Source organism: Rissa tridactyla, chromosome 1 (assembly GCF_028500815.1).
Source record: "Rissa tridactyla isolate bRisTri1 chromosome 1, bRisTri1.patW.cur.20221130, whole genome shotgun sequence".
Taxonomy (NCBI): domain Eukaryota; kingdom Metazoa; phylum Chordata; class Aves; order Charadriiformes; family Laridae; genus Rissa; species Rissa tridactyla.
In genome coordinates, this window is record NC_071466.1 from 34,948,227 (window position 1) to 34,975,844 (window position 27,618).

Genomic DNA, 27,618 nt, shown 5'->3' on the forward strand with positions numbered 1-27,618 from the left:
CCCCACGAGGTAGCGGCGGTGGAAGCGCATCGTGGAGCAGCGGCTGTGTCGGGCCTGACATGAACCCCTTCGCCTGGTACCCGCCGCCCCCGCCTGGGCTCCCCCCGCCCGGGCTGCCCTCGGCCGGCCTCCCCCCGCCCTTCTTCTGCCCGCCGCCCCACTGGGAGCCCGGCTTCTGGGCTCCCCCCGGGCCCTACCCGCCGCCCGGCCGCTACCCTCCTCCCGACGGCTGCCCGCCCGCTGACGGCTACTTGCAGCCCGACGGCTGCCCGCCCGCCGAGGGCTCCTCGCAGCCCGGCAAGAGCTGCCCGCCCGCCGAGGGCTCCTCACAGCCCACCGAGAGCTCCCCACCCGCCGACGGCTGCTCCCAGCCTGCCAAGAGCTACTTGCCCGCCGAGGGTTCCTCGCAGCCCATTGAGGGCCCCTCACAGCCTGCTGGGGGCTCCTCGCAGCCTGCTGAGAGTTCCCCGCCTGCCGACAGCTACTCCCAGCCTGCCCAGAGCTGCCTGCCCGCCGAGAGCTATTCGCAGCCCGAGAGCTACCCGCCTGCTGAGAACTACCCGCAGCCCAACAGTTACCCACTGCCTGCCAACAGCTACGCGACCTCCGAGTGTTACCCACCGCCCATTTACAGCTACCCGCCCACTGAGGGTTACCCGCCACCCGCCAACGGCTACCTGCCCACCAACAGCTACCTGCCACCTGATGGCTACAGGCCACCCGCTGCCTGGTACCCGCCAGCCTACAGAGAGCGATCACAGGGCCCGCGTGCTGGTGAGGGGCATGGGGGAAGTTCCTTCGGGGCCCATGGCCTCCTTCCCATCCCTCACTGGTGGGAACCATGGGGCTGTCCCTAACCCTTGGGGGTGGAGGACTCTCCCTCCCTCCAAGCATGTTCCCTGCTGTCCATGATGGTTGTGCAGCCCTAACTCATCTCTCCCCCAGGCCCTTCCCTGCCACAGCAGGCCCACTGAGGTAGCAAGGTGTGTGTTTTACCAGCTGTCTATATAACTGGCTCTTTTTTCTTTTCTTTTTGTGTTTTGAAGGTGGAAATGGCAATTTCTCTCAGAAATGGCAAGGCGAGCAAGCGCATGGGTTTAGTAAACGCTTTCCAAAAGAAAACAACAAGCCAAAGGTATGGACTGGGGTCACCAGCGCAAGAAAGACATGGACCTGTTGGAGCAAGTCCACAGGAGGGCCACAAAAATGGTCAGGGGCTGGAGCATCTCTCCTGTAAAAACAGGCTGAGAGAGTTGGTGTTGATTAGCCCGGAAAAGGCTCTGGGGAGACCTTATTATGACCTTTCAGCGCTTGAAAGGGGCTTGTAAGAAAGATGGGGACGACAGGCTTTTAGTAGGCCCTGTAGCAATAGGACAAGGGGTAATGGTTTTAAACCAAACGAGGTTAGCTTTCAATCGGACATAAGGAAGAAATCTTTTATGATGAACGTGGTGAGACACTGGTACAGGTTGTCCAGGGAAGTGGATGCCCCATTATTGGAAGTGTTCAAAGCCAGGTTGGATGGGGCTTTGAGTTACCTGATTTAGTGAAAGATATTCCTGCCCATGGCAGGGGGGTTAGTTGGACTGGGTGATCTCTGAAGGTCCCTTCCAACCTAAACCATCCTGTCATTCTGTGATGGTGGCAGCTGTGTGGGACTTGCCCCGTGGTATTACAGAGACCCCGTAGTCTTGTCTAATGTGCCTGCCCTCACAAGAGAGCAAACGTATGACGATCAGGCTGTAAATCTCAAGCCTGTTGAAAGAAAGATACATTTCAACCAAATTCTAACACAGGTTTACTTCAGAAAAGCTGTTACCGTGGTGATACCTGAGTGCTTAAATTACATTAGTGCCCTGTTGTATTATCAGGACCAGACAGCCAAATCACCCTGATGTGTGTAGTGGGAGAGGAAGGATCTCTGCTTCGCACTGAGCTCTTACATGTCATGTGAGAACAGGCATGGCCTGACTTGACAGGGAAGAGACTCAGGGCTGTAGCCTAGCTCTCCTCCCAGCCCTCGATAAATCTGCCAGCCTGGAATGTTTGCAGAAGCGATAATTGATGGAAAGGTGGTAGTGGAAAGAGCTGAGTGCAGGGCACACTCTTTGTTTGGAAGATGAGTGATTTGAACTGAACTTTCATCTTATGTTAGCTTATCTTTGAAACTTTTGAAATGTGTTTTAATTGATGGCTTTATTAAGCAAAATACTCATGAAAGTTTTTCACACTTAATTAAAAACAGGAATACCTTCTAATCCTGTAACTGTAATCTTGAGATGATTTCTTCTTCTTTTTTTTTTTAGACCAAAAAGAAAAAAGAGCCAGTTTTCTCTCATTATTGTGATACTTGTGACCGTGGCTATAAAAACCAGGAGACATATGATGAACATATTTCACAACACAAACAGGTTGATGAGTTTGTCTTGTTTTATTTACACGTTGATTTTTAACTTTGTGCCTGATAAGAAGTTACCTGTAGTCAGTCTTTGAATGGAAGTCTTGGCAAAGAGATTCTGTAGCTACAAAAAGTTTTAGTAGGGGATTTTTTCCGAATGCTCTGTGTAGGGGATGTCTCAGTTGTATTTTTGGTTTTATTGCTGAAGTCATTTTAATGTCTGTCTTGTCAAGTATTGCTAAGTCACCTAAGTGGTAGGAATTAATTAGAGGACATCAGTATAGGATGTAAAATTATTGTGTAAAACTACTTTATGAGGAAATAATATTTTTAGAATCCACTCCTTTATTGCAAGGAAGTATCAAAATTTGAAACTGGGGAGTCTTGCAAATCTGTCTCTGAGGTCAACGTCACATTATCTCCCATTGTCAGAAACACTGGCTTCCCTCGTTATTCTAAAAGCTGGTGAAATTTGAAAGTACGTGATCCCTTCTTGCTGTTTTTACAATGACATTTTTTTTGAACCTGGGTAGCTTAAAAGTTCGCTATAACTAACTGTACAGGCATCTGGCACGGAGTTCATTTGAAGTGTGCTCGAATGCTTGTTTATAATTTTTTTTGTGTAACTTGATGGGTCTTAAGTTCACCCCCTTATCTTGCAGTGCACAGAAGAAGGTTGCGATTTCAGCGCACATGAGAAGATAGTTCAGATACACTGGAAGAACGTAGGTATCCCCTGGGCGCAGAATATGCGTCTGTGCAATCTTTACAGTAGTCCCTTTTCTCATTCTTCAGAGACTTGTTTTCATTTTTCTGGAAGGAAAACTTAACACCTCTGAGTAGAATCTCTTCTAAGACAGTGTTGTGGATGAAAATATGTTGAATACTGTGTTGGGTTTTTTTAATGGATTCATTTTGTAATCACTGTGAGCAGTCTCAAGACTTTTGGAGATGAAAACAGTGTGATACTGCTATAGTTGACAGAATGATGCTTTGTTTTTTTCTTGTGGTTTTTTCCTTCCCCTTGTAAACACCTATGAAATACTTTTTCCTTAGGCACATGCACCTGGTGCTAAAAGAATAAAATTAGATAGTCCAGAAGAGATTGCAAAATGGAGGGAAGAAAGAAAAAAGTGAGTAAGACGTGTGACCTATGAATTTTTTTTACTGTATTTTGCCTGTGTGATCACTAGATGACAGCTGAAAGGTGGTAGCAGCACATGCTTGCTGCTGCTTTTCCTTTGACTGTGCAAAACTCCTGTGGTAGTGGTCTGTGTCAGAATGCCTGAGCCAGGAGGGTGTGAGCTGCCAAGACTATTATCATGTGGATGATTGTAGTAGAAGGCAAGATATCAACTGAGAAGGAAGTAGGTTTCCCAGATGTTTGATTTGAAACCCCAGGTTAGGTGAACGACTCATTCATTTTAGCCTGATCTCCGAGACACTCTAGGTCAGAAATGTGTGTGTGTTTGCTTGGTAGTTCTTTAGTAGCTAAGAAGTGTGGAACTATTGTACTGACCATAATTGTAGTACATCCCACCGTGTGCAAATTTCCACAGCTTAAGTTGTCCCACTAGATCCCAACAGGGAGTTTTCCTAATTTTTAAGAACTTTCTGTATTGCATGACACTTTTCTACTGAAATAGAACAGAATCCATGAATGATGCTATCTCGGGTAGTCTATTGTACCTAGGGTGCAAGGTAAAGTTCCCACGTAAGTGGCATTTCTCATTATTTCTCATTCGGTGTGTCCTGGTTTGAGGTAAAACAGAACCAATTTTCTGTTTTGTAATTTTACTTTTTAGCTGGGCCTCTTCTAACTGACTAAAGTCTGAAATTAACAGCATATTGTTCAGAAACTGTTCACTTTCAGAGTGATAAGACCTGATTATACCAAGGAATGGTATGCACAGAGGCTCTCGCTTATACTTATTGCTGTAACAACCAAGGTCAGCTAACTTCGCTGTTTGCCCCGTTAGAGGGTCAGAAGCGGAGAAGCACCTCCGTAGAGGGGTCCCACCTGCAGGGAGGAGCAGACGGGACAGGTGACCCAAAACTGACCAACAAGGTATTCCGTCTCATGTGCATCACACTCAGTATAAAAGTTGGGGGATCAAAGGGGCAAGGGGGGCTCTGGCTCGTTTTTTCTTCAATGGCCGACGTCTGAGGAGGACCCTGTCTGTTCCTCTGCCTTTGATTACGATCCGAGCATTCCTGATTCTAGTTCGGAATTCAGCTCCTGTTCGTCGCTGACTCCAGTCTGGGACTTTCCCTGTGTCTGCTGGTGACGCGATCGTCCTCCTGGGAGCTGGATACAGTTTTGTATACATTGTATACTTTTTTCTTTAATTTTTGTTATTCTATTATTATTTACTATTTTCTTATTTATTATTATTTTCATTAAAGTAGTTTAGTTCTTTTTCTAAACTCATAAATCTCCTTATCTCTTCCTCTCGTCTCTGAGGAGGGGGGGGGAGGGCCATCTGTCATTCTGATCTGCCAATCTGGCCAAGACCATGACACTGTGATGTGAGGTGGTATAACATTTTTCTGTTGACCAGCACTGAAGTGTTTAAAAATTTACTGTACTTCCATAGACATTATCTCACTGATAAATATTTTTTTTTTTGAGTGGAACAGATTAAAACCTACCCTTTTCCAGCAGGTGAAAGATGCTGTAGGCTTTCCTTGCTTCTGTTCTTGACTTAGAATATAGTCTTGCGAGTGATCAGTTCGTGGGTTTTATTTCCGTGAGCAAGCGTCCTATATGCAGAGTGGGAAGTGATACAAATTTAATTTCAAGATCACTGGTGATGAGCTAGGGCAGTGTACTAGTCACCTGTTTGGTGTTTGGGTTTTTTTTAAAATGAAAATAAGCTTAGTTGTCTGATGAAGTCTTGCTGATGAACACAGCTTTGCATTTATGTCAGAAAGCAATGTTAATGCATTCTGGCTTTGAACCTGACTTCCCTTAATAAATTTTTACACACTGGCTTTGTAAAAAAGACAGATGAGTGGACTGTATGGTAGGATATTTATTTTTTTTTATTGCCTCCCATCACTTTTTGCTGTATTGAGAAGCAAAATTTCTCCCTGTATAAGTTAATCCCTGCAAGTTTTAACTTAACTTTGGTCATGGTTTCAGCTTTTTCTGCAGATTTCAGAAAGGCAAAGAGAAGTTAGCACATCACAACAGTCAACTGTTGCACCTGCTGTTCATTTTTTACAAGTGAAGATAATCTGTAGGTTCCTCTTTTGTTAAGAACAGCTCATTGATACAGAAACAAAAATTTATTTGCTCCCATGTTTAAAATACCATAGTTAACCAGACAAAAATTGCTTGTGATCTGTGCAAGTACAGGTTTGGTGTTGGATTAGTTTTGGTTGCGAGGTTTCCTTTTATTCAAAAGATACTTGAGGGCTTAGTTTTTATTTGCTCTCAGTCTACATATTGCTGTCCTTTTTTTTTCCCAATAGTGTTACTTACCACTTCTTTACTAGTGGCAATATGAAGCGTTACCACAACCCAAAATGTCCTTAGATTTGTCTGTCTGGTGGCCTACACTTAATTGTCTAAGAGTAGCTCTAAGGAAAAACATTAATACTTGTGTGCAGAGTCTTTGCTACTCATTTTCAACTTTTCATACACTTTTCTGCTTTAGGAGGTGGTTTGGGAGAGTTCCTGTCTAGTGATGCTAAGGTTTAAGTGTTGAAATGATGTTTCAGGTGTGTGTGTGTCAGTATGTGCTTTACTGTATACTGGAACATTAGGGAAGCGGGAATTGAATGTACAATCATGTTTTAGATGCTCTTTGCTGGGGAAGTGGGTGCTGTGAGTCAAAGCAACATTTATCTACAGTTAATTGTAAGGATGATACTCTGCCTGAGGCTGTTTTTGCTGAGTTTCTAGAGAATCTTATGGTGGATACTGTTGTTTTTTTACAGATTAATATAATTTGGCCGTGGTGCAACAGTGCTGAAAGCCTCTGTTCACTGCAGCACAGTAAAATCAATGGAAATAAAGTCTTGTAGTCAAGACCACCAACCAAAACAGGCAATACGGAATTAGGACTTTCTAAACCAAGGCCACTAGATGGAGTAATGCTGTGGCTTATTGTGGTACTTTAGTCCTTAGGGAATTTTGTTTAGCTGTAATGGATGGGTGTAGAATGACTACCTGGGTGGCTTTTGTTACTCTTCATCCAGGAAGGAAGCTATATAGCATCCTTTGGGGTTTCTTTTTTGATTTTTTTGTTTGTTTGTTTGTTTGGATTTTTTAAAATTAATTTCATTTTAATTTAATTAAAAAAAAAGAGAGAAACTCAGCTGAAGCTTGCGAAGCATTAGTTGGGTCACAAAGCATCAGTTTAGTACTGAAGGTCTGTCGTTGAGTCACAGTAAACATTGCATGGTACAGAAAAAAAGGACACCAGAGGGAGTCTGAGCTATTAGGCAGTCTTGGTTTATGGTGACAGGAAAAAGCCTTTTTCTTTCTAGAAGTTCCAGTCAGAGCGAAGAATGAATCTTTGTAGGTCATTAGTAGTTTGTTTCTAATTAGGTTGCAGTGATTTTAACATGTGTATTTCCATGCTGCATCCCTAACATTCCTGTCTTGTTTCTTCTTTCAGGCATTATAAATAACTTAGAGTTGAGATTTTTCTACTTAATTAGTTGCTTTTTTGCTCAGTTGTGTAGCCTGCTTAAAATCTTTTCGAAAGAGCCAGTGTTTAAAGTGCAGCCTTACATAGAGGGAAAAGAAGGGGGAGAGCTGATAAGGAGTGAGTATCTCTGGATGAAGTACGCTGGGTCGAAATGCTGTTTTGATGTCTGATTTTGTACAATGCCCCTGTTCATTGCCGCAGCCTTCGCGTCTCTGCTTATCTAAAAGATTCTTTAATGATTTGTGGCCCCTTGAACCTGCTGAGCCAGGCAATCTAATTAAGCGAACAGCAATAGAGATGAAGTTCCACGGGATCTCAGGGTTTTCCCATGTTTTGCAGACAGATGGTTGTGAAGTCTGATATCAACTTTGGCGATTACAATTATTTTTCTTGTTTTGATTTGTCCTGTCCCTTCTAAGCATTGAGAAATCACGGAATCATGGCATTTTCAGAGTTGGAAGGGACCTCTAGAGGTCATCTAGTCCAACTCCCCTGCTAGAGCAGGGTTGCCTAAAGCACATCACTCAGGACTGCATCCAGGCGGGTCTTGAAAATCTCCAGAGAAGGGGACTCCACAACCTCCCTGGGCAGCCTGTTCCAGTGCTCTGTCACCCTCACCGTAAAGAAGTTTTTCCGTGTATTTGAATGGAACTTCCTATGTTCCAACTTGTGCCCATTGCCCCTTGTCCTGTCGCTGGGAACCATTGAAAAGAGTCTGGCGCCATCCTCCTTAAACCCACCCTTCAGATACTTGTATGCCATAATAAGGTCTCCCCTCAGCCTTCTCTTCTCCAGGCTAAAGAGTCCCAGCTCTCTCAGCCTTTCCTCATAAGGGAGATGCTCCAGTCCCTCAATCATCTTAGTTGCCCGTCGCTGGACTCGCTCCAGTAGTTCCCTGTCGCTCTTGAACTGGGGAGCCCAAAACTGGATGCAGTACTCCAGTTGTGGCCTCACCAGTGCAGAGTAGAGGGGGAGAATGACCTCCTTCGATCTACTGGCCACAAATGTGCTGGTTTCCTGTGCTTACAGCAAATTATCTACAGCACATATCCTTAATGTGTCAGAATGAGGTATTGCTGTCTTTCCTTCTTCCCAAGTGAGATCTGGGTCTTGCTAGCCCGTCAGTTTCTAAGCAACTCTTCTTGAGCAAAGGTTATTAGGAAGAACGTGGCAAGGCTGCTCTGGTGTTAAAGCAAATAGTGAAACTTTTGCTTAAGTCCTAATATAACATTGGAGGATTTTCTTGATCTTGTGTGTTGCTTGTAAATTCTCCCCCTGCTCCCCTCCCTTTCTTTAATCTGTTGGGGTTTTTTTGTTCAGTTAGGGATTGATTTCTGTATTTCCTTGCAGTACATCTCGTAAGCCGAGCATATGCCTAATGAAGGCCAGTGCTGTCAAGCACACAACTTCTAGTTAATTTGTGTTTGTCTGGTTGAATAATGATAATTCTGGAGGAGCCTGGAATCCTCCCTGGCGTTGCATTCATAGTAGTTAAATATGTAATAAGGAAAATAATTTCTTAGTGCCTGGTAAAAGTAGAGAAGATGAAGCAAAGTAGAAGGAATGTTTTGGTAGATCAAGGTAAATACCTATACAATAAAGTTGACTCGGAACTGCAGGGATGGATTAGCAATAGAACCGCCTCAGCTAACATATGGTAAAATCACACTAGAGATGCAATGCTTGATAAAATGCCCGGAAGTCTTAAACCAAGATTTTATTGGCTCTCTGTTGGGCCATCTTTGTTCCCTTTGGGCTATCCATGTCCCCTTTGCTGTTGGTTGTGAGTATGCAATCAAGACCAGCTCAAGAAATCATTGAGCCAATTTGATCACAGTGCTGTTCTTATAAAGATGATAAACTTGCATAGCTCTTGACTCACATTCATTGTGCTGTAGAAGCAGGTTTCTTTTCTGTTAGACGCTGACAAAGCTCTGTTTTTCCACTGCTTGCTAAGAGCTGATTTGCTCTGATGTTTATGTAAACCAGATAGTGGACGCTGGCCTATAAAACATGTATGACTCTGGTTAGTGCACTCTTTGAAAAATTGAAAAAAAATTTATTGGAAAAAAAAAAATTTATTGACTAAGGCACACCCATTAGTGATTACGCTCATATCACCGTTTCCTGTCTCTGTAAGCTTAAGGTATCCTTTACCTGCATGTCGCTTTGTTGGTGTTTATGTAATATACTCATTTTAGCCTGAAAACCAGTTTTCTAGTGCTATCCTGACAATATATACTGAAAAAATTCCAGTTTGAAGCGTCTGTGGTTGGAAACTGCAGCTGCTATGAAATGGGGCTGCCTTCTCAGGTGGTACTTCTTCATGAAATCCACTGTGCCAGACCATCACATCCTGGTTTAACTCCCTGTTTTACAATAAGGTGCTTAGGTTTGTAGAGCCTTTGTGGTGACTGATGAAGCTGTCCGTATTCAAGCTCTAACAAGCTGTTTGCAGGACCTAGGTGCTAGGCTACTACTTCTACTTCAGTGGTGTTTGTAGGTAAAATTTTAAGAACCTCATTTTGTTAGGGGAGGAGGGGGGCATGCCTTCTGAGAAGGATTCAAACACAGGTGAACTCATTGGATTTTAACACGTGGCCTTTTATGTGGAGAGATTGAGTATAGGCTCTTCCTTTGGTGTTGTCATGCCTCCGTTCAGGAGCAGTCTTCCTAAATTTAGCTTTCCTGAATAAGACTTCCGTGTGTCAAAAAAATTAAAATTCCTCTCTTTTTTTGACCTCTCTTGAGTACTTTGTGGCTGTCCTTAGATAGTGAAGTTTGCAAAGTCTGCCGTGAAGTTGTACCTCCAGACCATAATGTTGCCATTGTAGGCATCTGCCTCCACTTAGGGTCCAGTTGAATTTTGCCACCTCCGTGGGTAGATCTAGCTGATGATAGGAGGTGCACAGACTTCTTTGTGCTGGGGCCGTGGCACCTGATGAGTTGTGGAGTTGCACTGGGGCTGGTACACTGGGGTACGTGGGGAACTTTGGTCCACTTGCTCCTCGCAGGGACAGCTGGGGTTGACTTGGCCAGGTCCCACCAGGACCCACTGATGGGCTTAGCCCAGCGTCGTCATTGCACAGCAGAGCACCTGGGGAGGAGTGAACCCAGTCTACCTTGTCCCAAGGCTGGTGACCTGCAGGCTTGAACATCTAGAGCTTACTGCCCACCGCGTCCTTAGATGGAAGAATAAACTAGCAGATGCTTATTGTGAATGCAGTGAAGCACTGCATGTGTGCTGTCAAAATAGGAACACTTTCTGCACAAGGCAGTGAGTAAAATGCTGTTTAGCATTTGAGAAGAGATGGAGAAAATAAACACAGCCACTGCAGGTGCCTTCAGATCTGCTTTTGCAGGCGTACTCGGACTTACGACTTGAGCTCTCTTTAGCTGCTAGTTACTGCCTGTGTCAACTGGAAGGGTGGTTTAGGGGAAATCTGTCTGTCTTGGCAAGGAATTGAACTGAAAGCATTCATGGAGTCCATTACAGTGGCTCGGTGGAGGGAGTGGTAACTCATAGGAATGAAAATGGGCGGCAGTCACATCTCAATTCGTGTTGTGAGAGTGTGTCTGAATATGTCCTTAATCAACATAACTACAGGAGCACTTTGAAGACTCCTTTGCTCCAGGATTAAGGGTCTTCCCTTATGTCTTTAAAAAAAAATAATAAATTTCTAAGACAAGCTTGGGGCTCTTTTGAGCATAACTACTTATTTTATAGCTCTCTCTCCTCCTGTGAGCTTTACTTGCATGAAGGAAAGCACCTTATCCTAAAACTGTGAAGAGGTGCCAAGCACAGGAGTCTTTGTCAATGCGAAGCTCTTGAGACTAAATAATTCATTGCACGCTTGCTGTGCGCCCGGAGTGTTACAACATGGACGAACAAATGTAGCTAACAGGGAAGAGCATAGATAAAACATCCTTACACTTGCTTGAGCCGTATGGCGGATTTCTGGGAGAAATCCAATGAAAATAGAAGTTGACAGCTTGTGTTCAAATCCTCTTAAAGGAGACAAGTTCTGTAGCGTGTTGAGGTGTGTCTCATAGGAAATGCTTCTCATCTTCTCCACTTGGTATGTGCTTGAAGCTGTCTTGCATCGATGTGACGCTTAACATTCGCGTTGTAAAACGGAGAAGATGCATGTGATAAGATTAAATATTTAAAGGAAGATACGTGTCCTTTTTAATAGCTATATATACTGAGTAGCTGTTCTAAGTTTCTCGTTACTCCATTTTAATAGACTTATCAAATATTTACACTTTGCGTTTCTATCCAGAAGCTGGTGGGGGTGTGCGTGTGTTTCTCATTTACCACCTTTATCTCAAAGCACCGGGATTTAGCTAACTCATGTTTACACAGAGCAACTAGCGTAGCCATTTTGGGGCTGTGACAGTAATTTGCAGCAGGCTTTGCATGTTAGAACCAGCATGTTCGTCTGTCGGGGGCGGGGATGGGAAGGGAGGTGGGGAATCTAAGAGAGGGATGGTTTGGAAGATGGTTATAACAGTAGATTTGTTTTGATTTGCATGACTTAGCAATTTTTCTTGAAGCTGGAATTAAAGAGGGTCAGTAATTTTGGTGAACTAGAGGTCAGTGTGCAAGCACAGTACTGAATATTGCTGGAGAGGAAACTTGTGTGCTCCTCGCTAACTGTCACATTAAAGGAATCTTGTATACCCAGAAGCTGTTTTTTGGTATTACAAGAGCTCAGCAGTTGGTTTGCTAAAGGCACGTTGTACCTTTTGAGATCATTCAAATACTCCAGTTGAAGCACCATGAAAATAAAATTGCAGGACTAAATCGTGCTGTTATGTGTAGGGGCAGGCAGAAGGTCCATAAGTGTAACTGAACTGTTTGTCTGTAGCTTGTTTGATGGTTTGGTAAATCTAATCATACCAATTTGGTAGGGATTTTTTGTTTGTTTGGTTGGTTTTTTTTCATCTGAGTACGTAAGCATAAATGGACTCGGATTTTTTCCTCACCAATGCCTTTTTAAGAAGGAAACACTCTGTTAAACTTCCATGAAACATTATAAAAATCTATTACATTTATAGAGGATGCTGGTTTGGTAAAGGGGGAATTGACAAATTACAGTGAATGATTTAAGAGCCAGTGAATTTTTTCTTTTTCTTTCTTCTAGAAATTTTCCTACGTTGGCAAACATTGAAAAGAAGAAGGCGATGCAGATGCAGAAGGAAGAAAGGGGAGAAGTGCTGACTACCCAACAGTTTGGGTAAGCGTTTTGAAACAAGCTTGTTCTTTCCTCCTAATGAGTTCGGAAGTATGCTGTCTTTCTGTAGTCTCCCACCACTTACTGCTTCCACTGTACACACAATCTGGCTGCCCTTTAAGAGAGGACAGGTCATTTGACAAACGGCAGTTGTAATGTTCTTTTATTTACAGTGCTTCATAGTCCACTTCAGTTAAATTAAACAATAATTGTATTCGAAATCTGGTGTTCCTCCTGAATTCTGCATTCTGGCTTGTTTGAGAAACCATGTTCTAGTGGCCATTCATTAGATCAGCATAACCTTGATCTCTAAAAAAGAAATAATGGGGACGCAAGTCACACAACATAATGAATCCACATGGTCTTATCCTTTAATGCCTGAAAATGACCAAGAGAGATTTTATGAGCAGATTTGGCTTCTTACTCTCTCCTTTCAGATGGTAAATCAACAATCAAGTGGAGAGGGGAGGAAGATTTAACTTTATTTTCATAGCTTAAGTAGTGCTACTTCTTTCTTCTACCCTCTGTCTATCTGCTACCTTTGTTTTAAGCCTGATGCTTACTCCTCTTGGATTTTATCTGTTCTCTCCTTTACGTTGTGGATTACTTTCCAGTATAGTCCTTGTTCTTTTACCTTCCCCTCAGTGTCAGTGTTATGTGGAACAGCTAACTTTAAAAAAAAATAAAATGTTATAATAATCCACGCTCCCAAGAGTATCACTTGTTTAAAGTAAAACAACTGAGCTGGAAAGCGGAAGCAGACTCAGTTCTAAAGAGCTCTTGCTAAATACCATTTGCTGCTGCATGGAAGTGAAGATGGAGCTTGCCTAGTTTGTTTTGTGGTGTTTGTTTGTTTTGGTTTTTTTATAGGGGATGACACCAAACAAAATAAAACTTACACCATGGTAAAACAGTTGAACTAGTGTGGAATAGGGTTCCCGTCAGGCTAGTATAATTTGTTAAATGGTGACAGTGCAGAGTACCTTGGTGCAGCGTGTGCTTCAGAAGACCCAACGCTTAACCACCCCCTCCAACCAGTTGTTTTTCATGATTTTGGAAGGAAAGGTCTATAAAAGACTGAAGTAAAACTTCCTTCAAAGGATGTAAAGTTGCAGGAGTACTTTGGACCCAAGGAACCAAACCTAGACATTTGAGACTAAAGCCGCAAACATATGTAATGTTATGTTTTGGAGATTTTTGTGTGCAAATATGAGTTTTGCTTGTCACAGTAACAAACTGTTTGGTGTCTACAGTTATTTTTTACTGGTGTTTACACTCACAGCCACTCTTGTGGAAAAAAAGCCCTCTCAAAAGTATAGGTTGTTTGCTTTGACTTAGTGACCTTTAACTCTGGTTGATCTTAGAAATCTCTTCTTTTTTCCCTTCCCTTCCCTTCCCTTCTGTGAGCTGCTAGCACTATAAAGTTGATGAATTGTCCAAAAAGCTGTTGTTTCTGCTTTGTATATCACCAGTAAAGATTCTGGAATTGGTGCTTATCTGGCAAATTTACTGATGCGTGAGGCAAAAATAGAATACAGCTTGTTCTCTGCAACATGTACTATTAAAGAAAATACCCAAGTAAGATTTAGAAAGGATTAGATACTTAACACTTCTACGGCACTTTCCATTTGTGGTTCTGTGAAGTGCTTTACAACTGCTAATTCTCAGCATCCCCGCATGTGAGATTAGAGATGTAGAAGGACCTCTTTGGTAGTCTGCCTGGTGTCTTGCAACAGCTGATTAACAGCGCGTGGCTCTCTATCCCCTCTGAATGAGAAGTGCAGAGTAGTATATCTTTCACGAGGGGAAGGCAGGAGGCAGATGCCAGGCTGACGTTTGTTGGGATGTGTTTGTGACCTTGGGGTTTCTCTCTGGGCGTTTGAGGCCCCAGGGAAATCAGAATGTTGTTTTTAACCCTTGGTCAAGGACAACACCTCTAATTGAGCCTATATTTGCTCAGTATCTTCTAAGTTACACAACAACATCCTGAATTTAGAGCCTGTCTGTACAAATTCAGAAATGCAGTTCTCTGTCTAGATGGAGCTAATATTAGGCTCCTTTTGTGGATGAGAGACTGACACACAGGAAGGCGGTGCCTTGCCTCTCGTGCCACAGGAACACTATGGTGGATGGTTCTGTCAGGGCAATCAGTGTTAGACACTGTCATGAAATGACTGGAGAATGAAATGAAGTATGTTTTGTTGCGATACAAAGCCATTTTGAATGCTACGGCAGGCCCTGTTCTCCTCTCAAGAAGGACTTAATTAGGCTGGAAAGGTTATGGAAGGGAGGAATGTTGGTAATAGGAACACTTCTGTACAAGCAAAGAAGTGGTTGCTTGGAAGGGCTGTATGATGGAGGTCTAGAAAAATTGCATAGGTGGGAAGAGGTGAATAGAATGCAGTTATACACTGCTTCTTGTAACTAGAGGAGGGTGTGGGCACCAAATGACCATTTTGGACATAAGAATGAAAACGAAACAAAAGAAGTAATTTTTCACAAAATAGCAACACCTTGCTGCAAGTTTTCAGGAGTGCCAGACATTCACACAGCATCCCACGGCATGAGACGCAAAACCATTAGGGTCTTGGGAGCATCTCTAGTCAGAGAGGGTCTCTGAGTGGTACACCGTGGAAAAGTAGGCGAGAAGAAAGGTGACCACTTGCCCTGCTTTTATGCTTTTTTTTTTTTCTTTCTTCACATGTTCCACTGGCTTCTTATCAGTGACAAGGTACCAGATTAGAACTACACCTATGAGACTCTGCTTTCAGATGCGTGGTTCTAGACCCAGGGAGAAGTTTCAGGAAGAAGCTCTTGCCCAAGTATGAGGTTATATGGTTGACTAGGGATAACAGGACCTCTGCTGTGCTGTAGATGAGGCTGAGGGAGAGACTACTGAGCAGAATGAACCATGGGGCTCGTTCAGGATGGTAGATCTTGTATGTCTTTTGTGGTTGTAATGTGCTGGTGATTAGTTGCAGTCTTGTTTTGCTGAATTAAGTTTCTGTTTCTTGAAAATAAGTATTTTCAGGAAGCTTAGGTTGTCCCTTTTATATTTGCTTTCCTGTCTAGGTCACGCCTGTTCTTGTAGGTCTGTTAAGCTCTCCAGGTACCTTCCTATAACCGTGTTTTGTGTTTATAGGATAACCGGGAAGATTACGGAACCATGGAAGATAAGTGGAACCGGCATGCTGTGCACTTCCCATATTTTAGGACTTGTTATTTTGTTTCAGGTTTTTAAAAGTCCATTGTCGTGATAGAACTTTCTTTTAGTCCTTTTCCATCGAAGTGGAAAAGACGAATGGCACGTTAGTTGGAGGCAGGAGTAGGCAGTCATTGCGACTGATGGTGTCAAATGGCTGAATGGATTTAGTGCAGCAAGATCCTTCTCTGAGCTGTAATTGGAAAAAGGAGACTTCAGCAGTGGAAGTATGCTTGTAGTAGATGCTTCCCTTTTAGTTCCATGTTGCCTCTGTTCTGAATGATTTAATTGCTTAAGTGAAGGGAATATTTGTTGATTTCGTAATGTGAAATGAAGACACTGTAGATGGTCAAGGAACTTGTTTAGCCTATGTTCTCTTTGCCTTCTTAAAAGATAGAAGTCACGAACTTCAAAATCTTCATTTAGGTTCCAGCTTTGTCACATTGCCCTGCCAATGAGATGAGCTGTGACTGCCTGTCTGGTCTGTCACCAGATGTTAGCTGAACTGGAGTGAGTCCTGGCATCATGCTGTGTTGCTGAACCTTAAATGTGGGCCCGAGGTGTTTGGTTATGTCAATTGATTTTATTCTCATGGCTTGTCATTTGTGTGAGCTTTGCGTTTCTATTTTCCAGCAAAATGAAGGGGATGTGGAAGCCTCCAGAAAATGAAGAGGGACTTGGGCCGCAAGGAAGACAGAGAAGGAGACAAAGGCGCCCATTCTGGAAGAAATTTAGGAAAAATGGTGGCAATTATAATGCACATAGAACTCAAAATGAAGCTAATAGACCAGAAAACAGCATGTGTGAAAAGGAACGTGAAAAACAGCATGCTTTGGCAGCTCAGGCATGCGTGAAGGATATGGACCCTCTCAGTCTTCTGGCAAACGGTGATGTAGGTAAGATGAAGGAACTTAGAGAACTTTTATTTTAAGAAGTATTACTGAAGCGATTACTGACCTTTTGCGTAACTGGCAACTTCTGGGGAGAGCTGGGGATTTCCAAAAACATGTGAACTCTGTCCTTGATTGAAAGAGGGCTAACTGTGCATATTTAAAATGGGAAAACTCTCTTTTAGTTGGATGCATCGATGCAAGGCCTTACAGTATTCTTGGAGAAGAATATCGGTGAGCCTGCTGTCATACTGAGCTTCTCATTGTTACTAATAAAAAAGCCCAGGATGGCTGTATTGTGTCTAGAATAGTGCCAGGACCAGTAGGGTCATATAAGCCTGAAGGTAGTCCAACATCCCTGCGCCTAAAACTTGCACTTAAAACTTCCTTTTAAATGGAAATTTCAGTAGAGAGATATCCTGATTCAGGACATGGTCTAAGAAAATTCCCAGTGTGATTCTTGTGAAAGAATGGGTCAATGATTTATCTAAAGGAAATGGGGTAAATCTTGCATTTTGGGGAGCTTCTGCCCTAGTAGGCTTGACTAGAAGCATAGAATTGCCTAGGTTGGAAGGGACGTTTCAGATCCTCTAGTCCAATCATCCACTTAACACTCACAAAAAACATCACTAAACATGTCCCTAAGCACCACATCTACCCATCTTTTAAATACCTCCAGGGATGGTGCCTCAACCACTTCCCTGGGCAGGCTGTTCCAGTGCTTTCAGTGTAAAAATTTGCCCTAATATCCAGTCTAAACCTCCCCTGGAAGGTTTAGGACCTGTTATGGAGGAAACTGTCTCAGTATTCTAGAGGTCTTTGAGATACGTGTTAGTGTCTGACTGAATTCATGTCCACATGTGCTGGTAGGAGGAGCTAAAAGTAGTAGACTTGTCTGAGATACAGTTTGGAAAGAAGCTGAAATACAAAGTCATTGAAGAGGAAGAAAAATTCTGATTTGGAAGGGCTGACACAAGAATGTTTAAGATACTGCCAGCATTAAGCACTTCTACATAAGTTTCTTTGCAAGTCCATTTGATCATATTATAAATACACAGGGAAAATCTAGCAGACTGCTTTTATGTCTTTCTGATTTTTCTGTGAGAAATAGGAAGCATTAAGCTTTATTCTGTATCATCAAAAAAATCCTTACCCTGAAGGGGAGAAGATATTGGGAGACAGGATGTAGGTGTGTTTTGGGTTTGAAAAATAACCGTGCTGGATACTTATTTATCTTAGCTTTGTATGTTTTAAAATACATTACTAGCTTTAAATCAATATTTAGCTAACAAACCGAATAGGATTTCTGGGCTTTTAATGCAGCACCTCAATTCTATCTTTGTTTTAACAAGTACTTTGCCATAATAATCTTATTTTACCTATAATCTCCTGATTAGGGGTGCTTTTTTGTCCAAAACACTTAGCTGGGAGAGGCAGCAAAGGGAAAGTGGTTCGGGCCATAGGGAAGTGATACTGTAGGAACTTTAGGAAGGAGCGGAAAAGAAATAGCATCTGAGTTGTTTCAAGTTATGTGCAGCCTTCTGATGTAAATACTGTACAATAGTCTAAAGGACATGCACCGTCTTAGGTTGCTAAACTAACATGTAAAATAAGAAAATCTTTATAAAGCCAGAAGAAGAATAAAGCACTTTGACAAATTGTTTTTTAAAGACTATTAAATATCCCTTTGTGGTTTTGAAAATAGCAATATTTAGAATGTGAAAACAAATGGATTTCCTTGTATAAGTTAAGTGAATTACTTAAAATGCCAGGATTTTTGTGTTAATTCTGGTTTTTGCTGGATTGCCTAATTTACTCTTGATACTCCCCATATGTGTGCGTTCTCTGAAGCATTGCTGCTTAGTTTTTTTGGGTGAGCATGTCTTGTTTCCACATGCTGGCAGCAATATAAACTCTCCAGATACGACTATTTATAATACAGTCAGCAGTGATGCAGTACCCTTAGAATATGGCATGTAAGCTGACTTATACTCTAGCTATTTTTAGCAACAAGGCTAGAACGCATCCCCTGGAAAGACGTCTGATACGGAGTTTTTCCTCTTGAAAACATAATCTTCAATTAGTGGGAACAAGAACACAGCATCCCTATGCAATTTGCTTATTCCACTAATCTCTGCGTGTTGGGAAACTTAAGTATGCTTAAATTTAACTCTATTTCCCCACAGTATCTGTGTTATACTCAATGATGAAAAGTCTAATTATACCAAAGTACAGCTAGTAACTTCTGTTATAACAGGTAGAAAAGGAATGTGGCACTCGATTATTAAACATTATTAAGGCCAGTTGCAGTTTTTTGTACTATTGAGAAATATAAAAAATAATAACAAGCACAATATAATTAAGTAGAATTAAAAAAAAAAATCATACAATTGAAGTCCGTGATTTTACTGTATAGGTCCATTTTGTGGAGTATTTAAACCTTTCTAACAGCAACAGCTCTTTCTCGAGAGGGAATGTATTTTTTGTATAATGAATTCACTCAAGTCCTTAGTGGCTAATTCCTTCAAAGCGGAGAAATTGAATGGGAGATGAGAAAACAGAATTTTCCTCGTGATTTATAAGCAGAAACGAGGTAAGATACCGAGCCTATCAGGTGTAAAATTTTGAGGGATCTACTGGTCAGAAACAGTCAGTTGTACTCAGTAGTGCGTAACACTTCCTCTGAACACATCACTTGCAAAGAAAAAAATGTATTCCAGTAAATGTGTTTTCCTAGTTTGCTAAAAAGCCAATTAAAAGTAATTCTCTAAAATTAAAAGAAAATAAAAAGAAAATGCACCCAACCACTCAATGTTTTGGATGAGATAGAAAAAAGCAGCAATTCTCTTTTGGGACAGTTTGAGACTGTAATACTTGGCTTACTTGCTTATGTCCATAATGGTGCGTGGGGATTTTAATATCAAGTGGTCTGACGTATTGCTGAAGACCGATCATCTAATTTGTAGCCTTGGTTCTCCTTGTCCCTTACGAACTTTTTTTGCTATCCAAAAGTTTCTTTGCTCTTAAATTCTTGCTTTGAATGAGACTAATTCTTCTCCCCCACATCCCCCCCCACCCACTGGCTTTTGAATCCTTCTCCCCACCCCCAGCCTCCACAGGACTATATCCAGCAAGACTTCAAAACATATTATGAAATCCTCTTTCTCTCTTTACCTACACTTGATAATAAAACCTGTAATTACATTTGGTATGTGAAGAAAGAACCAAAAAGCCCAAGCTCTTGTTCAGGAAACCTTTTTCTTTTGCTTCTGTAGCTTTGCTGGCAGGACTGTAAACCAGTGGTGAGATGACTTTGCCACTGAATATCTGTGGAGGGTAGGCGGGTGTGGGGTTTTTTTATCAGTCCATGGTGTTGAGCAATGATCAGTGATGCTCAATATCAGTCTTGCATAGCAGGGGATTTAGCAGCAAGGCTGGCTGTTGGTTGGCACACAGGAGCATTGGGAAAAATCCCTCTTGACTTTTCTCTCCCTGCAGAATCTGACAAAGATGAAACAGCAGCTGAAGACGAGAGGCAGGGATTGACTATTGTTCCCAAGCAGGTCACCTCCGCCCTGAGTTCGTTGGCAGCCAACTACGGCAGCGGGTCCGACAGCGAGCCTGAAGGTGCGTAGGAGTGTGCCTTCTGCCCTTCTCCTCTCCTCTTTTACCCTGCATCACTGTGCTGGTGTGGACTGCAAGCAATGACAAGGTCTGATCACAAATGACCCTTCTTTGGGAAGGGTGGGGGACTTCACCTCTTCTCTGTTTGGTCCTTTGCCAGCTCCCGTCCAATTGTCCGGGTCCCATTTATTTATAAATGCAGTCTTTGTAAGTGCAAGACCCCGGTGGTAGCTCTTCACAGCTGCGTCCCCGACTGCTGAAAGCTGCAGATTATCAGTGCTAGACCGAACCTACATAGTACTTACAATTTCTTGAGAAAAGACTTAAGAGAAATCAAAGGTGTTGCAGAAGAAAATACAACATATAAGCTGTAGCTAATGTTTGGCAAAGATGTTAACGTAATGCCAGTTCAGTGGCTGTATCTCCAGAACGCTTGGCTATGGAAAATGCCTTTTGATTTCTGGCTTGTCTAACAGTGCTGTAATTCCGAGCTGTCTTGTACCTGTTGGATTTTGAGGCTTATACAACTAAAGAGACAAGCTTGTATGTAAAAGGTTTTGCACAGGGATGTTTTGGCGGTCTGTGTACAGATCCCTTCCAGTTTGCTTTCAGTGACAGTGCGTACTGGTACTGGCGTAAGCCATACACAAAGACAGGCTGGGAGGAGTAAAAGGACATGCCGTTATTCTGCTCCTCTTCTTTCCCTGTTCCTCCCAGTTCTGAGCACCAACTGGGGTTATTGCATGAGCCATTACTTTTTCCCAGTATGGTGATGCTTCCCAGTCTCGGAGAAGCACCTGCACACTGTAGAGTGGTGTTGAGCTGCAAGCTGCACATGGCATTTGTTCAGACAAACAGTGCACAGGGATGGCCTTGTCCACTTGACCTGTGCCACAAATAATGCCTTTATTTTTTCCTCCCCTGGTCCTACAGCATACTTTAGAAAGCCTTAAACAGAGTTTCCTGAAAGATTGAGTTGTTTTTTTCCTCCCCCTCTTTGCTTGCCTTTTCTCAGCAGCGTGTCCTGGGTTGAAGAGCGGCCATAAAATGTCTTTGGTTAGGGTGTGTGTCATCAAATTTTCCAAGCCTTTTTTCCCCTAGTTGGGGATAAAAAAAAAAAAAAAAGCAGCCTGTCCTCAGTCTCACTTCAAATCATGTTTGAATAGTGCCAGAAAAAAGCTGTTATGCTCACCCTGTGAACTAATTTCGGAAAAAGCCCTTAAGGGCATCGTAGAAGACTCCTGGATGTTGCAGTAAGACTTGAACTCTGTAGCACTTGGATTTTGTGCTTCTCTGAGTGTATGCATCAGTGTATGGTAGAGAACTGCTGCTGCTCCATGTTTTTGCAGATAGTTACTGTGTCTTACTTGCCCTAGATGGCCTACACAAAACTACAGAGAGCATCTAGCAGGCAGGGAGTCGAACTTGGGCATCCTCTGCCCTAATTGTATCATGATTTTCTCAGCAGCCAAATTTGCAGCAAGCTACGCCGTGAAGTGGAAGCAGTGCACTTTCTAAGTGATAACAAGGCAATAGCTCAAAAATCTTGTTGAGCTCTTACTACTTCCATTTTTCTTTTTGTATTGCAGAATTTAAGTATCTTGTTTTCCTTTCTGTGAGTGTTTAGAGATTATTCTTTGTATTTTACAAGGAAACCCAACCCAAACAAAAACCTCCCTTCCTCCAAGTAAACCTCAAACATCTTCACATCAGGTTGTACGAGCAAGAATAGTACTAATGAACTGCTGGTGCATGGGGATATAAGCATGTTAAAAAGAGGCTTTTAAGTTTGAGATGAAAGTGTGTTCTTTTTCTTTAAGAAATCCCTGTCAAGACTGCAACAAAAGCGGAGAAAGACGAGGCTGCACTTGGAGATACGCTGCAAACTACTTCTGTTCCTTCGAGTCAAAACCCGAATCAAAAGCGTCCAGAATACGCAGGCACGACGCTAAGAAGCTCAAATTCAAATGCACGTCGGCCCAGAAGGCCAGATAACTGGGGCAAGAAAACATTACCTCTCCTTCCGAAGCGCCGTCCAACTCTGCTGGAAATGGTAACAGTCTTAGTGCTAAAATAATGCCTCCTCTACAAGGGTAGCACCATTTGTGAGCGATTCTCCTCTTCCCTGTGGGAAGTTAGAGTGGCTTGTTAGCAAAGGTCCTCCTGTCTTAAAAATAGCGAAGTGAGCATTTCACAGGGAGAAAGTGTAGGTGCTTAAATAGGCAAATGGAAGTACCCGGTTCAGGTGATAACTGACTTTGGTGAGCAAGAGATGACAACTTAATCACGTGCCTAAAACGAGCTGCACAAAGGACAAAACCTTTATTCCTCCCCCTCCCCTTCCTGTGGTAATATTGGGTAAGTTTTGATCGTGTGTGATCCCATCAGCCTTACTCTGAGCTGCCTCCCTATTCTCACGGTTTTGCTATTCCTTTGCCTTACCCGGGTTGAGAAGGACACAATTTTTTCAGATGCAAAGAGATCTTGATAAGGTTGTGTTGGTGACTTAAACTGTAGAGTGGTGTTGAGCTGCAAGCTGCACGTGCATGGGTTTCTTTAGATCAGTCTGAGGAAACGACGGCCCTCGTACCTTGAAGAGCAGGTTGGCGTTTCAGAAGGGTAAAAAGAGGTTTGTAGGGGTGAGTCCAAGGCGTTATGGTTCTGTTCGCGGTAACAGTGCAAAGCATCCTGTTTGGAAGCTTGGTGGCTTTCTTTAATAAAAACAAAACTTTGAAGCGTTTATTGCATTTTGTACTCAAAAGCAGTATCAGATAGGTAGACTACCTTTGTGATTATGTAAATAGCCGGCATAAAGCTCTCCCGTCAAAGGAAGTCTTGCTGTGGGCAGAGCACAGGAGAAAGCAGGGTTCCACTGACATAAGGGCTGTGAAACAGCACAGGATGTTTAGGCAAGAGATACCTGATAAGTTACATCTCAAGCTGCAGATGTGGAAGAAATCCCTTCGTCCTTTTAGCACATACTACCGTTGCTGCCAAGAATTAAAACTCACAGTGACTGAAAAGGAAGTGTTTGCCCTTTGTGTAGCTCCCTGAGCATGCAGTCGTCTTTATCTCTTGCTCTTCAAAGTTGTTGGTGATCAAAGCAGTGAGGACTCTGGGGAAAAAATGTCTTGTGAAGTCCCACACGCTGAGAGAAGCTGGCAGAACATTGGAAGCCTAAATTGTAGCTTGCCAGTATAATCCGTTTTAAAAAATTGCATTTTCGTGGGGTTTTTTGCCTTTTAATGTTGCTCAAAACTGTTGCTGAAGGGTGTGTGCTGTGGCTGTGAATCAGAGGAGTGCCTGAGATTCGCAGGTAGGCTCTCGCTGCCAGAAATGGTCAGTGTATAAAAACCTTGAGGAAGGAAAGTTGAAATTTTAGTGAGTCGCTGCTGAGACCGTTTTTTCCAAAAAGTAAGGAAGTGGGATTGTTAAGAAAAGGATGTTTTATCAGTGAAATGATGCTTTTAAAAAAAATAAATAAAAGTGGAGGTAGGAAGGTAGCTGCAGATGTCTATTGGCAGTCATTCGTCACTGAGCTTGGACACTACTAAAATGTGTTTATGGTAGCCACACAAACAGTAGTGTGTGTTTAGCCATTCCGTTTTGTCCATATGACAAAATAAATAGTTTGTGTAGCATCGCTCCACTGATACCTGTCCCTGCATTAAAAAATATAATCCAAAGATACAGTCTTTGATAGGGTGATGGTGCATTCCATCTGTGCCTTTATTTGGCCGTTTGGGAATTCGGCAGTTTCTCCCAGTCGGGCAAAGAGAACGTTACTGTGCTGTCCCTTCTCTGCCCTCACGTGCATCCCTTAGATCAGATGGTAGATTTCTGAAGGCATGTTATAGGTGTCAGCTGCTTGTAACACCTCTTAGTAACTAGTCAAAATAGAAATGTGTACACTTTAAAGTGGCTGTTTGAACCACTGTTGAAACTTGTAACAACAACAACAAAAAGCTTCTCTGTGACATTACAAGGAGAGTAATGGATGTAGCTAGGACGTGTAATACTGACCTCCTGCAAACGATCAGGTAGTTACAGATTTAGCCACTTGCTTGAAACTTCTTGTTTCTTTGGAGCGCTAGTTCAGCTGACATTTGGAATGACAAAAGGTCCTTCAGCCTTCTGGCTGATTTTTTTTTTTTTTTTTTTTTCTTAATACCAAAAATGAACTTTAGTGAGGTTAAAGGAGATGAAAGAGGCCTCTAGCACTTTGATTAAGCTGTTAGATTTAGGTTGGTGGATTATAGCCCAAAGCAGTTATTGCTATTTAAATCCGTGGTCTGGTACCTGATGAAACGTGCCCTTTCCTTGTATTTGTAAGTATCTTTTACTCATAGGGGTTTTCTAATAAAAAATGCATGGGATGTTAAATTGCAGATACAGCATAACTTAGAAAGTGTAAAAGATGCTAATAGACTTGCTGTCCTGATGTACTGGAATACGTGGCCTGGAATGCTTTGTTTCAGGTGTTAGATGTAGTCCATGATATGAGAACGTCTTCATCTGGGTCTACAGTCAGATAACTGGGGAGGGGGGCTGAATTCCTGTTATTTAGGTATATTCTGTGACGTTCTCCGCCACCTGAGCAAGCTGAGACTGACAGCTTAATCCAAATGATACCATCAAATTTGTCAGCTTGTTCTACCCGCCTTAGTGCATTAATGGCACTAAATGAGTGGTGCTTAAAGATGTGCACTTTGGGCAAGTGAGTGGTTTTTGTCCTTTTCAGGGGTAGTCATGTGCCAGTACCACAGTGAACTGTGGCCATTACAAGCCTCTGTCACTAGAAGTGCTGTTTGACCACCAACCTGCGCTGCTCTAGCAGCTCCCTCCCTGCTGCCTCTTCTTTGGATGCCTGGTCCCACCTCTTCTCTGCTATGCTGGGCTTTTTGCTGACCCTCTTTGGTTTTTTTGACACCCCACCCCCCAAAAAAACTTTCCAAACAAGCAGACAAAAAAACCCTAGAACCCCATCACTACTTGCTGCTAATTGTCAGGTTCGTTTTCTCCTGGCTGATGAGTTGAACTGATGCGGTAAGGGGTCTGATCAGCATGAGCTGGCGTGAGGGAGGGGACAGCAAGTCAGTTGGAGGGAAAGCACCCAGTGTGGGAATACGTGGCTTTCCCATGCTGCGTCTGGTAAGGCAGTCTCCTGCTCCGTGTGTCCAGGACTTGTGTGAGAGAGCCAAAAATTCAAAATTACGGAGTAGAGCTGTACATCAGCTACGAAGCAATAGAAGGAAATATGCATCACCTTCTCTTCTTTCTTTCCAGTTGCTGGCCCAGGACATCCGACACGAAAGGAATGTGATTTTGCAGTGTGTTCGATACCTCATCCAAAATAACGTGTTTGGACTTCATTTTAAAACGGAACCACAAGCTGAAACAGAGACTGAACAGTCCTCTACAACTACAGCAGAGTCTTTGACGGACAAACTCGATGAATCTAATTCTTCTTGTAGCTCTAACCTTCAGTTAGTGGGAGGAGAAGATGATGCATTATTAATAGCCCAGGGTGAGAAAGCACCTGTGGATCAGACTTCACAGATGGATCACTTGGCAGATGAGGACACGTGGGAAACCCCGTCAATTCAGTGTGAAGAAGCACTGTAGAGGACGTCTGTTGTGGACAATAAAGCAAAGGCTCACATTTTCTACCTGACTGATGCTTTTTGAAAGACATCAGTGTAACAAAATAATCATTAAAGTACATACTGAGAGCTGTTAAAACCACTTCTCTGATCTGTTCTGCCCGAGGTGGCCATTTCCTTGTGAAAACAGCATCTGTGTTGAGTAATTGTGTTTCCCCACGGCAGAAGGGAGCAGTGGCACAGAGTATCACCTTCCCCACTTTCGAGCTTCAGAGCTCTGAATGTTTTACCTCATTAGGAGACGTGCGTCAGTCCATCACCAGAGCCAAGTAGTGTTGTGGTAGGATGGATCTTCCTCATGTGAAATCATAGTCTGGCGTGTCTGGGAGTATCTGAGTGTCCGGAAGTATTTCAGTGTACTTTTGAAATGGTATTTCAGTGCATATTTTTCTCCCCAGCTGTTATTTGATATAATATACCCAATAGAAATATAATATATCCAGTATAAAATGAAGAAATTAAATGGAACATATAACTGACGTGGCTCTAAAAGTATACTGCCTGCACCTGGAGCCTCCTCCTCTCTGAACTAATTTGTTAATTGAGCAGAGAAATGGAGATGAGGCTGCAGACTGATACAAGAAGCCTTTTTTAAAAAAGTAAATAAATAGATACAGTAGCTGCTAACTGCTTGCATCAGTTCTAGGTTGCTGGTTGACCTCAGGTGCCCAACATTAAGCCTTAGGCCTTAACTGCTGTTATAGTCGTTGCCTGACAAATGTTAACTCTTGAAGCAAACTCTTAGTATTAAGAATATTATGAAAGTTTAGAAAACTTACCAAGAGCTACTGGTTTGTCCCTGTTTTAATATGCATTGTGAATTTATTTGTTGGCCTTCTGGAAGAATGTCTTCCTTGGTGCATCGTTACGATGCTCCTACAGCATCCAGTGATGTTTTTCATAGATTTGTGGTACATCCATAGTGTTGTGAGCACTAAAAAAGCATCAGCCAAGGTTTAGAAATAAGTTTAGTCTTTTGATTACATTGTGCATTGGTTTATCAGAGTCCTTGTCGAGGGCAGGTGTTAGTTTGTCACACTGACACTGAAAACATGCCATGAAAATAATCTATTATCAAAGCCTCCAATTTAGAATATTTCCCTGCTCTTTGTCTTTTAGTAATGGTTAAATGTTGGAGTTAAATCTCAGGGACTGATTTTATTTTTTCATTGTTTGGTAGAAGTCTAGCCTTCCATTCCACCATCTAAAATAGGAAGACTCACATGGGGTTTTTTGGTTGCTCAATAACTGCATTTTCTTTCCTCTAGTTCCTTAACTTCTGCCATACGTCTCATTTATGGTGAATAGGAAAAAAGGAGTTAAAAATTCTGTCCCACTGCTCTGCTATTTATAGCTACGACTGCATATTGTGTTTGTAATGCACTGTCTAAATTTGTGGAATTACATAAATATCAACACCCTTGTAAAAGTTGCGTGTCTCAAGAATATATGTGCAGAATAGAAACAGTGATCATAAACATTTATATTTCCAAGGCAGATGATTCATTCTTCCCATGATGGTCCCACGAGCCATCTCAATCTCACTGACTTGCTTATGGCTCTCACAGTTTTACTGTGATGAAAATACCAGCAAAGGATTCCAAGCCACGGAGATCTGGCACTCGGGCAGAACCTGATTTTGGAGTAGCGTGGTACCAGTGCTGTTGAAAGCATGGGTAACAGCTGCGGGAAAAGAAACGGATATCTTAGAATTACTACTAAAATGCACTTTAATCAACCCTTAACATGCTTCTGTCCCTGTGGAGTTGATGGCAGAGCTTTCTTTGACTGTACACTCAGAGCTTGTGTTTAAAAAAACAAACAAACAAACTAACAAAAAAACCCCAAACCTGTAACACCCCAACAAAAAACCTTTAATCTGAATTCTTTATACTGTTGTCATTACGAACTTATGAATATTAAAATTTCACACAAAACCAAAA

General features: G+C 42.4%; 1 protein-coding gene across 1 annotated transcript; it reads left to right on the forward strand.

Moving 5' to 3' along the window:
* The first annotated feature begins 44 nt into the window (after positions 1 to 44).
* On the forward strand, positions 45 to 27,618 carry NUFIP1 (nuclear FMR1 interacting protein 1). The gene is made up of 10 exons (XM_054203975.1): positions 45 to 774; positions 1,047 to 1,135; positions 2,307 to 2,411; positions 3,061 to 3,123; positions 3,455 to 3,531; positions 12,207 to 12,299; positions 16,132 to 16,394; positions 19,887 to 20,015; positions 21,833 to 22,065; positions 25,299 to 27,618. The coding sequence occupies exons 1-10, from the start codon at positions 60 to 62 to the stop codon at positions 25,635 to 25,637; spliced, it is 2,106 nt and encodes a 701-aa protein (XP_054059950.1). The 5' UTR covers positions 45 to 59; the 3' UTR covers positions 25,638 to 27,618.